This window comes from Alternaria viburni (genome assembly GCF_023758015.1).
Source record: "Alternaria viburni strain BMP 2772 chromosome Unknown scaffold_7, whole genome shotgun sequence".
In the NCBI taxonomy this organism is placed as follows: Eukaryota; Fungi; Ascomycota; class Dothideomycetes; order Pleosporales; family Pleosporaceae; genus Alternaria; species Alternaria viburni.
The window spans coordinates 532730-548917 of NW_026055776.1; the positions used below are offsets into that span (position 1 = coordinate 532730).

The following is a 16188-nucleotide window of genomic DNA, read 5'->3' on the forward strand; positions in this document are numbered from 1 at the left end:
AAACGGCGAGCGCGTCCAGACCAAAATCGACGTTTCACTTAATCGCGAGGCCTGAGGCACGGCAGGCCTTCGGTGCTTCATCTTGAGTGAGATGAGGTTGAAAGAAACAATCTGGTGCCGCAACGGGTCGAAGATTAAACAGTGCTGGGTCACCTTGCTACAACCCCTCATTATCACTACCATTAATTTTACGACATCCTAGCTGTGTCGCGTGCTTGGGTCGAGAGATGACGTTGAATTTTGATCTCGGCTGCTGGCTGATTACCTGGTGGGCGGCTCGGGCACAGTCCTTGGAGGGTCGCTGACCATGCGGTGTACCGGATCCACGTCAAGAGACGAGATCTCGTCGCTGCCCAGGTGTACCAGTGCGCTAACACGTGGCGACCGTCCACGCGGAAGATCGATGGCAGATGGTGACACTGAAGGTGGAGCCAAGTCGAGTGTCATGAAGCGCCACTGACTCTGGCAGTTATCGTCACATCCACACGATCGCCTGCAACGGCGGAAGGATGTTGCGACAACGGGCGGCAGTCAGGCTTCCCCTCTACTTCTACCTTGTTGGGCGGCGCGATAGAAACGGGATCTCCAAATATCCCACGATTCGCTGTTTCACGATGACCTCTCCCGTCCGAGTAGAAATCCTTCGGCGGCTCCACTCTGCGAACGGCCTTCTAGAGTCTCGACTCTTCCCTCGGACAGCGATGGACGTCGCACGGACGCGTGAATCGCTCGCCATGTGCGATACGAGCGAAAGGGCCAGCAGATGCTGTGGCACAAGAGCTGAAACTAAGGCGGACTGTAGTTGTGCAACTATTCGGACTACCTTTCACAAGAGGTTTCTCACAGAGCCGGGTCAGACCAAGCTGTACCCTGGGCTAAGAAAAACATCTGAAACCGTACCTGGTCCGAACGATTATAACAGCCAATGGGACAGCGGCGCACTTCGAGATATCTTTACGTTTTGCCGCTCTCGACTTAGCTCTCCGCTTAATTTTCCGAAGTGGGCGTTTGATGAGCTGTCCCTTGCGCAAGCCCAATGATCGTCTGTGTTTACCCCTGACGCTTGTCACATCTGGACCGTACCAACGAAATCCGAGTCGAAGCGCCAGAGTGCACGACAATCAACGACGGATAGACAAACAAAGCTTTATTGATTGCCGCGCACAATCGCAGTGAAGCACAAAGGGTTTGGAAGGGATATAACTACCGAGACATTCATTACATGCGATCCGACAGCAACCAATGCGAATACGTAGGGCTGCAGACTCCAAAACCTGGCCTACGGTGACTGTCACTGAGCAAGAGACGAAATGAAAGGATGCAAGCGGTCTACCAAGGGCTTGGTTGGGACGAGGATTGCGCTTGAGAGCCTCTAGCTCCAGGCACAGGTAAATCTGCGGAGGACGGGGCCGTGGGCGGAAATGTGATGGCGCTCGCGTTTAATTTCCTGGCCCATGTCAGCTGCACAACGCCCGTTTCCTGCTTAGCGTCAAGTTGTATAAATGTAGTTTATCCCCTCTGCCTTCCTCTACTACCCCAGGTCTGCGACTTCCAGGTTCGACATCCAGTCATTCACTCTCTACACAGTCAATCTTTGACACCACGTTCTCTACCGCCCTTCGGCACAAACACGCTCACTTCGCATCTGTAACCAAAAAACAATTCGACCGTCGAACCTTACCTGTCAACTCAAGTCCAGCTCCTATCCTTTACTAAATCAACCAACACGAAATCAATCAACATGCGCTACTCGACCGCCTTCTCCGCCGCCATTCTGGCTGGCTCTGCGCTCGCCGCTCCCTCCTACGGTGGTTACGGCAGCCAGCACAAGCACGTCAAGAACGTCCACGTCGTCGTTGAGACTGTCGTAAAGACTGTCTACGTCACCGAGGGCTACGAGATCCCCAAGCCTACCAGCTCTTCCGTCAGCGCTGCGTACGAGGCCCCGGCCAAGAACACCATGCCCGCCTACGCTCCCGTCAAGCCCACCAGCACTGCCGTCTACGCTCCTCCCCCTCCCCCTGCGCCCACCAGCGAGGCGCCCAAGCCCACCACCACCATGGTCTACCAGCCCGCTCCCCAGAAGCCCACCACCTACGACGCTCCTCCTCCCCCTGCTCCCACCAGCGAGGCTCCCAAGCCAACCACCACCCCCGCTGCTCCCGCTCCCGCTCCTTCCAGCGGTGGATACATGGGCATTGTCGAGGAGGCGCGTGCCAAGCTCGGCATGAAGTCTCTCGAGTGCGACTCCAAGCTCGAGTCCAACGCCATGAACGTCGTTGTTGAGGGCAACGGTGTCATGAAGCACAAGCTTAACCCCGGCACTTACGGCCAGGTTCTTGCCCCCGGCAAGCCCGACATGGAGTCCTTCGACCACGTCTTCTACGGTGGATGGCTCTGCGAGATCCCCAGCCTGCCCGGTCTTGAGGATGTCTGCGGCAGCGCGTCCAAGGGCTGGAACTACGAGGGTCAGACCGGCCACGCTGAGATCCTCACCTCCGACCAGTACACCAAGATTGGTTGTGCTAACCACGAGGGTATCTGGTGCTGCGACCTTGCATAAGCAAGTCACAACACACGTCATGAGGGTGTATGGGGGTTACAATTCTTCTACTGTAGATGACAGGGCGGCTTGGAGATCAAACTCGCGACGCGTGCTTTCGCGCTGGTTGGAAACATATTCTTTTCTTCTGTATCTTACGGTACCAAACCTCTTTATTTTCCCTGCTCATTTTTTAGGGGAGCGCCTCTTTACTCTGTTGCCAAATTACAGATCCACGAATTCATGACCCGAAGCCCTTGCCTTTCTGTTTTGCCCATGTGACAACGCTGAACGAACATTTGCCTATCACTCCCACCCTGCGACGATCACTCTTAACACGACTACTAACAATATAATCCGCCAGCGATCTTCGCTTCTTTGACACGCCTCGTACCTGAACACGAGCTGAGCGAGCGCACGGCAGCCAAAGAAAGAAGGTGACAGACGCGAGCCAGCACGAACCCGGGCGGCTGCGGAGATGACCCCGTAAGCACTCAGGGCTCAGGCACACTTCGTGTTCTGTGCCTGCCAAGGGGGCGTGGCGCGTTCTTGGGCGGCTTTGCCAGACTGCCGCGCCGCTTCGTCACTCAACCACAGAAGGCAGTGTGTGCCCCCAAATCCCAATAGCTGCCCCCAGCCCCCTTGTAACAAAGAACGTTCAACTAAGTATCGAGTGGCTCGCGCCATGGCATCTGGCGCTCAGGAGCTGTGGCGATAGAGTTTGCCTGTCGCTTCAAAGTGTGGTTTGTCAGGAGACTGGCGTCGCCCGAAAACCAGGTCGCGCATTTTACAAACCATTGAAACCAAAACGAAGAAACAATCATGTTCAACACCATGCGTCGCACGAGCAACGCTGCAATGCTACAACGCTGACGGACTTGCGACATGGGGCCTTTTGCGCGCGCGCAGGCCGGGTGTCGGCTTCCCCCCAGCTTGGCTTCGCCTGGCCCAACACTGGCCCGCTGCCCATCGGTAAACTGGGTCGCCCACTCGGTACAGGGATCAAAAACTGTCGTCACTTGCACATCGTTATTTCGTGAATCGGGGTGGGGATACTGATACCGTTGGCTTCGGCGATGTAGTCGGTGATTTGGCATGGCGATCGCGCGTGGTCTAGAGGTGGCTGGACTTTTGCTTGACAATTGAGGCGCGCCGGTGGTTCATTGCGCGGGGTGCCTCGACTGCGCCCGTTGGTTGTTTCCTCGAGAAGGGCTTCCCGACCATGGCGGTGCATGGGGGTACGTAAGTTGGGTGACGAGCGACGACTGCGCAATCGAAGACGGGCTGTAACAAGTATTCAGCCCGATATCGTTCCCGTGTGGTGTTGAGATTGCGTAAGTCGCTGTGAGTCTGCCGTTTCCAGGCAAAACTTGAGGACCTTGAGAAGACCCGAAGAATATGGAATGCGACAATTGTATCGCATCGACGTAGCTTTTGGTGATTTATTCATCGCATTGCCAACGAGAAGATAGTGAATGTGAACAGTTCCTTACGCAAAGGTCCTACTACCGCTACTACTACTACTGCGTCTATTCTAGCCCGTTCTAACCTTAATATTTAAGTATGTAGGCTATCCTTTTTCTACAAAGTAGAACTGTAGTTTAGTTAATAGTACCTTAGGTATGTCTTTGCGAACTATAGTGCCTCTCTAGCTACATCGCAGTTGCGCAGGCGGCAGCGAGCACAAAAGCAATGCGCCAGACTAATCCTACTACCGCCGCCTCCTCCAGCCGAAAATGAACTCAGCATCGCGCAAACGCACGCAGGCTATTTCTCTATATGTTCGTAGCGCGACGGGCAATGTCCCCACGAGTTCCTAGGAAATTGCCCTCGGCGTGTGGGCGGTTCTTGGGGATGAGAAAGAAGCTCGAACCCGCCCGGCATGTCGCGCGTGCATGTCGTTCCCACGTACAAATACAGTTTGCCGAAAGCAAGCTCGATCAGCTCTATAGTCACACAAATTGGTGTAGGAGATCACGACGAGAGACGCTTGCTTTGCGACGTGTACGACCTATCAGATTCATTGCGTGCCACTATGCTCAGATTGTATCGGGACGAAGTCTGCGTCGCGCTCCGTGGATTATTATCTCTTCTTGGCGACGGTGATTGTGGGTTCTGCACGCAAACATCGCCTAGATGGTGAAGCACAGAAGAAGCTCGTTCATGTTCGTTCAATCGTTGCCTTGTGATGCGCTGAAGGACTGGGTGAGTAAGGGTGTGTGGTTGTAGGATATCCTCGGTTGTATTGCTTTCCGCTTTCATCGTCGTCTGCTCCATATGTGCTCATGCTGTTACTTAGCTTTACTTAGCCCAAGGCGTGATAATTCGGTATAAGAATGATGCCAGCATTCGCCGGGGGTGAAGTAAGTTGCCGGAGCTGAACGCGCTTGCCGGAGTTGAATCAGCCCGCCGTGGTTGAATCAGCCCGCCGTGGTTGAATCAGTCTGCCGTGGTTGAATCGACCTGCCGTGGTTGAATGCACTTGCCGATGCTGTATGAGTTTGCCGGTGTTAAAAGCACTTCCTAGTACTGGGTACGGTCGTCGGTGCTGAATGCACTTGCCGCGGTTGAATCAGTTCTGTCGGGATTGATTACACCTGCCGGTGCTGGAACAATTTGCCGGGCCTGAATGAGGGGTCATCAAAGTGCCGGTATGAGAAGAAAGTGCCGATGCGGAAAGAAAGTGACGGTATGGTAAAGATGCCGGGCGTGAAGACGTTTGCCGGTGCTGAATACCTCTGCCGGTAGTAATGGAATTGCCGTTGAATAGACATTGTCGGGCGTGAATAGACATTGTCGGGCGTGAAGAATGCCGGTGTACAAAGATCTTGCCGGGCGTGGAAGACGATATTATGCGTATAGGTTTGCCGTGCGTGAATCTTTCCCCGAACTCAAATATGCCGGCATCGTAGAGGGTTGGCAGTGAATATACGGTACTGGATCATTTGTTGGGGGTGAATAAGATGTCAGCCAGAGAGATATTCCTGTTCAGATGACTTCCGATTCAGATACATACTGGCATGCACCTCTGCCGATGCTCACCATCCCGAGTAGAGCACCAGCAAATCATGCTTCCTTACGCCACAGTCCCCAAGTTCTTCCTAGAACCAAACGGGCGATCATGGTTCTATGACGTTTGGTCGACATGTTGCCGACAACGCCGACGCACATGTTGAGCTCCACCACACCTTTCATCAAAAGTGGAAAGGCTGCCCCGCTCGATCACTCCTGGAATGACTTGCGCATATGCAGACAACCATAAGCCATACATCTTCCCACATACCATGACCATACAGTAGACCAAACAGTGTTCGTTCATCATTACCAAACAAAAAACCTCCCTTGTACCAACGCCTCTTTTCGCCCAAACTACCACCATGAACGCCATGCTTAGTTCACGAACCTGATACTCAGAACGCTAACGTAAGAGGTATAAATCGCTCAATAACGCCCCACCGACACCTCCCCCACAAAACTCGGAAGCAGCTCGCCATCTTCTGGCGGGGTATCTGGTGCTAGTCCTGCTTGTGTACTCGCTCGTCGTCCCATCAGACTGCCAGCAACGCTGACACTTCCACTCCTTCCGCCGTCGAACCTCATCCTCTTGCTTCCTCTATCCATGCCTTCGAGCTCCTCTCTCAAGTTTCCTACTTCTTCTTCCTTCTCTTTCCATAGTGTCAGCACTGCTTGCCTCTCCTCGTGTAGTCTCGTCTCCTCGGCTTCTTTCTCTTTCTTGATGACGTCCAGTACGGCGTCTCTGCCGGCCTTTGCTGCAGCCTCGTCTTGCATGCTTGTGCCCGTCGAGCAGCCTATAGCCCCGAGTATGTCGCCCGCTGCTGACAGGATAGGTACACCACCGCCCAGCGTAGTGAAGCGTCCCATGATTGTGTTGCCAATGCCCGAGGTTGCGCTGCCTGGCCAGGGTGTTTCTTGGTATGCGGAGGTCGGGATGCGATTGCCAGCGGCAGTGAAGGCCATGTCCATGGCGGTGTTGATGGACGTTATTTTCGCCGAGTCCATGCGCGTGAAGGCTAAAAGGTGTGTGTGCGCGTCAACTACGGCGATGCTCCTGTTGTTGTTAGCATGGTTGGTCCCATCCTGCTGCATTCAATGCGTCTGGGAGGGGAACTCTTACATCGGAACACCGACTTCGATCGCATGCTGCTCCGCGGCTTGTAGAGCGACTCGTGCTCCACTTTGCGTCAATGTGGGTACGGCAGCGGTTGCTGATGCTGTTGGTGACATGTTGAAGTACGTATGTCGCAGTAACATGGAGAGTAGAGAGAAAGAGTACAGAGACAGGTAGTGATACAGGCGACGGAATTAGCCGCGGTCGCGTGCCCACGGTTTAGCACAATCCTGATGCTCGGGTATGCGGAAGACTACAGCGGATCCGACGTTCTTTTAGGCAGGCGGCTCTTCGAAAGATGGGGACAAGTCGCCTTTAAGATAAGCAGTCAGCTGGAACTATGCAAAAGTCTCCTCCATTGCAGCCTGTTGGGTGCTGCGTGGATATACCAGACCGAAGTGGAGTAAAACGGCGACAAGGTCTCATCTACCCCAGATCAAGGGTCCCAGAGACCCGTGCTTCCGGTGTAATAGCTGAGACTTCTGAATTTTGTTCGAAGCGGGCACGTGTGCCGTAGTGGAGCATCTTTTGTGGGCGGGTTAAGATGCCCAAATTAGGAAACCCATTTGCGATCTGGGCTGCAAACTGGATACTCAAGCCCAATGACCATGTCAATGGGATAAGATTTTGTGATCAGTGCTCCTGGGGCAGAAGAAATATCGTACGAGTCGATTGAGCTGTGCGACCAGGAAGTTGAGGCACGAAGGGAAGCTGTTCAGGCGGTGTAGAGGCTGAGGAGGTGCCGATCCATGTTCAGGTGGGAGCCGGGAAACACACCTTCATCACGGCTGAATAGCTACCATCTGTAGAACAACCACTACGCGTGATGCTTATCGTGCTGTAGGATGCTGTGTGCTGTACCGCTGCCATCTTCAGTGTGGTGTTCAGCATGCCGTTCGCGAGGCGGGCACAGGCGGCGGCATTTCAGCGCTTGCCCGTAGCGGGCCTAGCGGGAAACACTGAGAAGGAGATCCCCTTGGCTATTGGCGACGTCTTCTACTGCATTCTCACACAAGAGGTAGCCATTTCCATCCTGCCTTTCACTTCGATGCATCAAAATACAGCGCTGCGCAAGAGTTGGAATAATTGGAATAAGCTCAAACTGGTGCGCGCTCCTTACTCGGCAGCGGTCCCCTTGGCGTGATGTCGTTACAGGCGATTTCCAATGTCATGGCTTTGCATTTCACAACTCACATACTATCTGCAGTGATGAGTGGGCGTGAGTTGCAGAAGACGACGATAAACACGTGCAAGCTTGAATATGGGGACGAGCATGGACTTCTTTAGACTTGTCTTTCACTGTGCTCTAACGATGCGCGCAAGATATGTTTCAAGCTCAACAGCGAAAAGCTTTTCCTCGTTCTGGGAGCTTTGGGATAATCGATGGTCACCGAGAGACACTGCTGAGACATCTTCGCGCTCGTTGCGACCGGTTGGCCGCCCTTCCTTTCCTTTGGTGTGCGTTGGCCTCCTCATTGTCCGTCACCCCAGCATCTACATCTATCGTTACACAGTGTCATCATTGTTACGTTCGAAGTCACCTTCACTTTTGTAGATTAATGCGCTTTGTCACTGGACTGACGAATCGCACCTTTGTTGGACGTCATCTGCAAACGCTTTACACCCCCCACACAGCTTGTGCGACATCGCCTTGACAACCACCTTGCGACCGAAAACTCTGACTCCAAAACACTCGCTACACCACAAATTTAGCGAACACCAGTTTTATTTGCAATTGACACTCCAGCTCGACAAAGCAAACATCACGCAATGTCGGACGTCGCACCTTACGAAGGTCTCGGCTGGCTCGGCTTGTCCCTCCTCATAAAAACATATCTTCTGCCAGTCACACACTCTAATTCCGCACCCGAAAAACGGCAGTTCCTCCCCGCCGGCGCCGCGAACGCAACCACAGTCACCGAAACGGCCACCTTCTTTCCGGAGCCGAAGACCTTGACCGATGAGGTCTACAAGACCATCATCCAAACAGAAACTGCGACGCGCACCACCACCACAACAGCCACGGTCCCAAAGACCATTTTCGCCACAGTGACTGAACATCTCACGTCTGTGTCCACCTCCGTAGACCACCACTGGCTCACCAAATGGACACACTACCCCATCGATCCGGCAACCCCATACACGACGATACTCTACACTCCCGACGCCACTCTGAGCCCGAGTACTCCTGAGGCTGAAGCGTACCCTCCAGTCACCACACAAATGCCCGCGACAGTGTCTACCTCAGCAACATGGTTCCCATGGAGAGCGTTCTCGGCCATCCTCCTCGTCTTACTGATGATCTCTATTGCCGCAATCGCGCTCATGTGGTACCGTGAGCCAAGGGTAATCAGACTATCAGGACAGCTGAAGAGTAAGCAAGTGGCCTACGAGACAATGAAGCGAAGCCGCGCGGAAATTGCAGAGAAGGCACTGGCCGAGCGAGCGACCCTGCTTCATAGATGCGACAAGGCTGAGCGGTCAGCTAAGCTTCTGCCCGGGCGAGATGCGATACTTCAAGGTCTCGGTGTCCTTGAAGCTGGCGAAGGCGAAATTGACCAAAAGACACTCAATATCAGGTTAGAGGCTAGACTGAGCACTCTAATCGCGGACAAACAGCGCCTAGAATACCTGGAACTGGACAACAAGGCCCAAAGAACGGAGATCAGGGACCTCAAAGAGACCATCATGACCCGACTGCGCAGTCAGTACGTTTCTGGAGTCGTACGGACCTTCGACGAGTTGCTTCAAGACAAGCAACAAGAAATCACAAACCTTCGAAAAATGATCAACACTGACAACGTTGGCGAGGCTGTCAAGGAGTCCGCCCAGCTGCACGAAGAGAAAGAGGCTGAGCTCATTGAGCTACGGCCTCTGCGCACCAAGGTCGTTGCCCTAGAGCAGGCGCTCAACGAAGCCAAGAACGAGACTTCGCTAGTTCAGGCTCAGAAGAAGACCCAGGGTGTAGACGACGAACGGCGCTGGAACGGGGAGCGTGACAGGTTGCGCAGAGAACATCGCACCAACGCCGATGCCCTGAAAGCGAAGCACAACAGTGAAATGACCACACTGAAGGCAAACATCAACACGGCTAACTGTCTGGGAGACCCAGACCTGCGAAACGCCCTGGTTCAGGCAGACCAAAAGTCCGCGGGACTGGAGAAGAAGCTGAAACTTGCCTCACAGCAGGTCTTGGGCATGTCGGCGAGGAACCCCGCGATCAACCCCCCGTCTACTTCCACTGTGGAGAGGGATCTCCGAGACCAGGTTCATAAATTGAACGTCAATGTGCAGACATTGAATAACAAAGTCATGCTCATCACCCAGGAGCGCGATGAGGCCATCAGCGCGACTACTGAAGCCAAGTCTAAGGGCGAGGCGGTGTACAGTCAGTTGCAAAATCTCCAGGCAGTAGGAAGCAACAACGGGACGCCAGCTGCAACGATCGTGCAGTATCAGGCGGACTTGATGCAGAAAGACCAGTCTATCAAGAAATTACACGACCAAAATGACAGCCAGGCGATTCTAATCAACCGATATCATCAAGAAGGCATCCAAGAGATCGACCGCCGTGATCAGAAGATACAGCAGCTTGAATCGGGCGCGACGCACAACAGTCAAACCATCACAGTTCTGCAACAGCGCATCGTCTCTCTCGAAAACGACGTCGCGGCTAAGGAGACCAAATGCCAAAACCTCGATACACGCATCCAGGCTCTGAGTCACGGTCAGCCCGCAATCATCGATGCAGCGTCTTCAACGCAGATTGGAGCGCTGAAGAAGGACAACGACTCATTAAAGAATGACAACGACTCATTGAAGAAGGAAGTCCAGGCCGAGAAAGAGAGATACACCCTCAAAGTCGTCGAGCTCAAGATCAAGATTGATGATCTAGAACGGGATGAGCAGAAGGCGAAAGATGAACTCAAGGAAGCCATCGATTCGCGAGGCAAGGTCATCGCCGCGAAGATCGCGGAGCACAAACGTGAGCGCCAGCAGGAGTTTGATGACTTGAAGAACTCGCAAGCAAGTTCGGAAATCAAGGCGTTGAAATATCGAATTGAGCAATACGAGGAAGAGAACAAGGGGCTGAGAGAGGATGTAAAAGAAGAGTGGAAGAAGATCCTGGTCAAGAGAGACAACGAGATGCTAGCATCTGCAAAGGAGCTGAGAACCGCCAAAAAGGAGAAGGAACAATCGCAGAAGCTGTGCCACAACTTCCGAGTAAGGTGGAACCTACTTTCGAAAAACAAGGCTTTCAAGGATGGGGTGCTCACATATGAGGAGGTCAAAGATGGTCTCTTCATGGGCAGTACTACAGAGGTCAAGGACCAGATGAAGAAGGTTCTTGACGATAACGAAGATCTTCAGGCTGAGAACACAAAATTGCGCGGCGACGTTGAGAGGTTGACCTGGTACCACAACGCGGAGTCGGTGGAGGCCGAGATGGAAATAGCTGAGGCTTATGCCTCTGATGACGAGTGAGGTGGTCATAGGTTCTTGGCCCGCGGGAGGGAGCAAGAATATTGACCTTGAAGAAAGAGTTGGAGACTATACCAGTCAGTGCGGCACCGCTAATCTGGGTGTCGTCATTGATGGCGAGGTATAGGACGGATTCAGTACGATTGGCCTTCTGGAGTGACTAGAGGGGGTGTTGTGGCCTGTTGGATTCTGCTTTGAGTCTGGGCTTCATGTTCGGGCGCTGTCTAAGGACCTCCTGGGTTGTTCGTGGGGTAGGTGTCTTGGTGTTCCGGTGCTGCGGATACCTCCTCACGTGGTCATACTTTGGTTGCAACAAATACATTCCTCAAAACATAACTTTCTTCTACATGCATACCGTGATCTATCCCAAGCCCCTCCAGCTCATCTTCCTTAGCTGAGCCCCATAGAACCATAGTCCCACAGGCCCTACTAACCCCACTGCCAAAGTCAAGAATGCTAACAAGCTGTTTCCCCATCCCAACCCCAATGTCTCGTACATCTTGGGCGCGAAAAGCGGAAAGCTGAAGCCGCACATAGTTCTCATGAACGCTCCTACGCTCGCTGCAGAGGCGGCGTAATTGGCTTCGTACGCGTCGGTTGTGTAGGCTTGAGAGCATTGAAACCCGATTATAAGGCCGATTGCTATAATGACGGCACCGATATTGGGGACGATGAAGTGAACGGCGTTGTGTGCGCTGTGTACGATTAGTATAATGATAGTGAGAGGTGTGGAGTAGACTGACCTCCAACCATAGATAAAAAGACCAATGGGGCAGAGGATGCCTGCTATGATCATAGGCGGAACACGGAACTCCGGAACCCCTTCTGTGAGCTTGTAGTAAGCCTTCATCCGTTCATACAGCTAGTCTTAAGTCAGCGCTGTACATCAAGATCAGGAAGGTGAGCGTAATAGACGTACCCGATCGATAAGCGGATGCGAGATCTGCAAGCCGATCATGAAGCCCAAGCAAAGCGACAAGTAATTGAGCGACGCAGGCCCCGTATCCATATCATACACCTCCTCAAACACCATCGGGAACGTCGAAAGCATCAAGTACATGACACCGTACAGAAAGGCGCGATAGATCGAGGGTGCCTGGGTCGCGGGATGGGTGAACATCATGATGAACGGCAGGATTAACCTCTTCCTCAGTATCTTGCTCATGCGATCTCCTGTTTCAAACTCAGTCCGCACAACCACATCGTTCCGGATACCCTTCATGGCTTTCCTGACAGCTTTTGCTTTTTTGCCGAGGATGGCGGGTGCAAACGTCTCACGTAGGAAGAAGAGTGCAGTGAGCTGAACGAGGACGGTGAAGATGGATGTAGCGAAGAAGATCCAGCGCCAATTCGCGCCTGTGGATATATATGCGCCGACGATTGGTGCCACGCAGGGTGCCAGCCATGTCAGGATGCCGTATATGGCCTGGCCTTTTCCACGTTCTTCTTTTGACCAGGTGTCAGCAAGGACGCCGTTACACAACTATCTTCCGTCAGTCATGTATATCAATGATGTGAGACTTGCAATGAATGTGCAACGGTTCGACGTACAGCTTGGGGTGCAGCTCCGCCTAAACCGCTAAGAAACCGAAAAGCAAGCATCTGCTCCTTGGTCTGCGCAAACCCGCAGCAAGTGTTGAAAAGCAGGTACACTAGATTGGCATACTGTAAGACCGTAACGCGCCCGAAGATCTCGCTTAGTGGCGCAAGTACAAATGGCCCTTGAGCGTAGCCAAGAAGGAATATGGTCATGACCAGTTGGTGCATAAAGCCTTCCGATATATCAAAGTCATCCCCAATGTCCGGCAACACAGGTGTTACCATAGTCGACGAGAATGGCGATATGAACGTGAACAGCGACACAAGTATGGTAGCTACCCATTTGCGTTTGCTGTTCCAGTTGAGAGGGTTGCTAGGGTCGTTCGGGCCGTCCCAGGTGATCTACACGTCACGTCAGTGGCAGTGCCATGAGACACCCAAGAGACCTACAATGATTTCTTCGCCTTTACGAAGGCCCTCCTCCATGTTCTCGCGGCCAGCCTCGTACCCTGACTCTTCTTGCTCCCACTGCAGGAACAGACGCTGCGTGCTAAGTAGCCAACGACCGTCCCCTTCGAACGAAAATCTCGGCAGTGCCAAGGAGTCGCGTGCGCTCCCGTCGTCTCGGGAAGATCGACCAAGTAACCTATCTTTGAAGTTCATGGTAAGTAACGAGCGTTGAGTTTGAACGAATGATAAATCCAAAGAGTGATGATAGCGACTGTGATGATGAGTGGTACCTTTTTTTGTTACAGGGGCAGATCGCCTGCATATAGTATCGAGACCTTCTTGCCAAATCTCACCAATTGAGGCAGTGTCAAAGAGGCGCTCACCAAGAGGAGGCTGTTCACCGTACCAAAAGCACTATACTGCCAAATGACCTCAAAGTACAGTATCACCGGTGTAGCGTGAATGCCATGGTCCAAGAAAGATGGCTTCGAGATGCCCAGCTTCAGGTTGATAAGGCTACGGTGAGACCCTTGTCGAGGGTCTAATCAAGAATAGAAAACTGTCGCGTGGGCGCACGGTAGCCACCACATCTCAGGTCCCCTATAGCCAATGACGAGGTTGCGGCTACTGCCACGAGATCGTAAGCTTTTTCCCGGTGGAGACTGATCAACGACAGCAGCCTTCTTTGTAGACGTCAGCTACCTGGCTGTGCTCGGTTCTTCTTGCCAAGCAGGTACAGCTTGGTTATTCGCTAGACCGCTTGGTGAAGCCTTGTGCAATCGCCGCGATTGGCCGAAATCGAGACCTCAAGAACAAAGTGGGTCAGTCAAGAACTTTGGGTATGCGGGATTAATACTAATCAAGATATCAAGAAAAGCCAACCATGACTTAGAGCTATACACTTGGTAGTACGAATGCTAGCAGGGCTGTGTTATAGTAGTCGTCATTTCCGGCTATGCCACGATACCATGAGCTAGGAAGTGCGGCATTCATGTTTCATGAATGTGTGTGTACTTGCAGCTTCAATGACGTTGATGCCGTGGTTTTGAGGCTGGAAGTAACACCTCAGGTGGCGTTTCCAAGTGATGCACCGGAAATAGCTCTACGGGCTATGTCGCATAGGTCTATCGCGAGAGCGTGCAACTCCAGACGAGCAGAGTCTGGGACCAAGATATAAGGACGTCGTAGGTCCATATGATGACGGTATCCAATCAGGCATATTGATTGACGCACGCTCGCTCTACATTACCACGTTCTCACGTTCGCTTTTCGATTTCGACATCATTCGATCAACATCCTGTCTCATTAGCATTATTCGTGATCATCTACTCAGCTTTACTCTCTTCGAATCAAACATGCTTGCCAGTGTGTCAGTGAGCAAGGAGCCATGTGCCCACACTGCTCCAGCCGCAACGACAGCACTCGCACCGCAGATCACGCGACTCCTTTCGTTGAAGACATTCGACTTGCCGCAACAGCAAGCAGACGACCTCACGCACTCGGCATCGGCGGTGCTACCCACTCCAACGTCAGACATTCTGGGCGGACATCCACTGAGGATCCTCGTGGCACCGTCAGGGTTTAAAGAGAGTCTGGGCCCAGAACACGTAGCTGATGCGATTGAGGAAGGCATCCGGAAGGTGCTCGATCGCAGTTCCGTTATCCTGCGCAAACTTCCTCTGCATGACGGTGGAGAAGGGTTTGCTCGTGCCTTGGTAGCGGCCCATGGCGGATCTATCGTCGACGTGCCAGTCACCGGCCCTACTGGATCGGCGGTCGAATCGCACCTTGGTTTTATTGGCAAGGACAAGAAGACGGCTGTTTTGGACATGGCGGCAGCGGCAGGCCTCCGCTTGGTCCCGAAAGATGAACGCGACCCAACGATCACCACTACTTATGGGGTGGGACAGCTTATCAAGAGAGCGCTTGATGCAGGGTCCACAAAGATCATCATTGGCTGTGGAGATTCGGGAACCTCAGACGGAGGAGCTGGAATGCTCCAGGCGCTCGGTGTCCGGTTACTTGATGAAGATGGCGAGGAGTTACCCAAGGCCGGCGGTGGTCGATCGTTAGCACGCCTAGCCAGCATTTGCTGGGCTGATGCGCATCCTCGACTACAAAAGAATGCTGGTAAGCCACCCACGTCTCACTTCGAACCCAGTTTTAACGTTGATTTAGTCGAGAAGGTCCAGATAGAGGCCGTATGCAACATCAAGAATGTGCTCTGTGGTTCCAAAGGAGTCGCGCGAGTGTATGGGCCGCAGAAGGGAGCTACGCCTGCTCAGGTCGAGATGCTCGCGACATCGCTTGAAAGGCTGGCGCAGGTTGCTCAGTCGACGCTTGGAGAGGACATCTCTCAGACCCCGGGTAGCGGTGCCAGTGGAGGTCTCGGAGCAGGTTTGATGTTGCTCGGCGCTACATTGCGTGCCCGCGCCGAAGCCATCAACGAGTACTTTGAATTCGACCGGGTTTTCGAGAATCAGTGGGATTTCGTGATTACGGCGGAGGGCGCTTTGGATTTCCAGTCACCAAACGGAAAGGTAGGTATCCTTTATCGTTGCTTCTCCATCAGAACGCTGACGAAGACAGATGACGACAGAGATTGCTCGTCGCGCAAAGCGGAACGGGGCGCAGGTGGTTGCACTAGCTGGTACCATCGGGGAAGGAGCAGACGGCTGTTATGGTGCAGGCATCAAAGCCTTCACGAGCATCCTCAGGGGGCCAGTAACCCTGGAACAGGCAATCGTCCAGACTGAGGTATTGGTCGAAGACGGCGCCGAGAAAGTGATGCGCATGATCATGGTAGGGTTGGCTCTTGGACGGCACCGCTGAAGGGGTGCACCGCCCTGAACAAGAGATTTGGGGCCTTGGTACAGCCGCGATGGCGCTGCCACCGGCATTAGGGCTCATAGATAGTTTACTAGATGTTTTTAGCAAGCAATAACGAAGTAATGATGAACGAATGTTAATGATACCAAAGTGAGGAGGTTGGTAGGGGTAGCGTTCCATCTCCTTTCGGTTCCAAGGTTGGAAGCTGCTCTTCGCA

At 53.1% G+C, this 16188-nt stretch overlaps 5 protein-coding genes across 5 annotated transcripts; 3 read left to right on the forward strand and 2 right to left on the reverse strand.

The window, feature by feature from the left end:
- Positions 1 to 1741: 1741 nt before the first annotated feature.
- Positions 1742 to 2563, forward strand: J4E79_004135 (uncharacterized protein; the record flags this gene model as incomplete). The annotated part of the gene is made up of 1 exon (XM_049353025.1): positions 1742 to 2563. The coding sequence occupies one exon, from the start codon at positions 1742 to 1744 to the stop codon at positions 2561 to 2563; it is 822 nt and encodes a 273-aa protein (XP_049212404.1).
- A 3420-nt stretch (positions 2564 to 5983) lies between these two features.
- Positions 5984 to 6787, reverse strand: J4E79_004136 (uncharacterized protein; the record flags this gene model as incomplete). Its single annotated transcript, XM_049353026.1, has 2 exons — positions 5984 to 6611; positions 6678 to 6787. The coding sequence occupies 2 exons, from the start codon at positions 6785 to 6787 to the stop codon at positions 5984 to 5986; spliced, it is 738 nt and encodes a 245-aa protein (XP_049212405.1).
- A 1654-nt stretch (positions 6788 to 8441) lies between these two features.
- Positions 8442 to 11156, forward strand: J4E79_004137 (uncharacterized protein; the record flags this gene model as incomplete). The annotated part of the gene is made up of 1 exon (XM_049353027.1): positions 8442 to 11156. The coding sequence occupies one exon, from the start codon at positions 8442 to 8444 to the stop codon at positions 11154 to 11156; it is 2715 nt and encodes a 904-aa protein (XP_049212406.1).
- Positions 11157 to 11514: 358 nt separating this feature from the next.
- Positions 11515 to 13355, reverse strand: J4E79_004138 (uncharacterized protein; the record flags this gene model as incomplete). Its single annotated transcript, XM_049353028.1, has 5 exons — positions 11515 to 11848; positions 11897 to 12015; positions 12073 to 12636; positions 12705 to 13094; positions 13143 to 13355. The coding sequence occupies 5 exons, from the start codon at positions 13353 to 13355 to the stop codon at positions 11515 to 11517; spliced, it is 1620 nt and encodes a 539-aa protein (XP_049212407.1).
- Positions 13356 to 14497: 1142 nt separating this feature from the next.
- J4E79_004139 (uncharacterized protein) lies at positions 14498 to 15974 on the forward strand (the record flags this gene model as incomplete). The annotated part of the gene is made up of 2 exons (XM_049353029.1): positions 14498 to 15682; positions 15732 to 15974. 2 exons carry the CDS (start codon positions 14498 to 14500, stop codon positions 15972 to 15974), a joined length of 1428 nt encoding a protein of 475 aa, XP_049212408.1.
- Between the last annotated feature and the right edge of the window lie 214 nt (positions 15975 to 16188).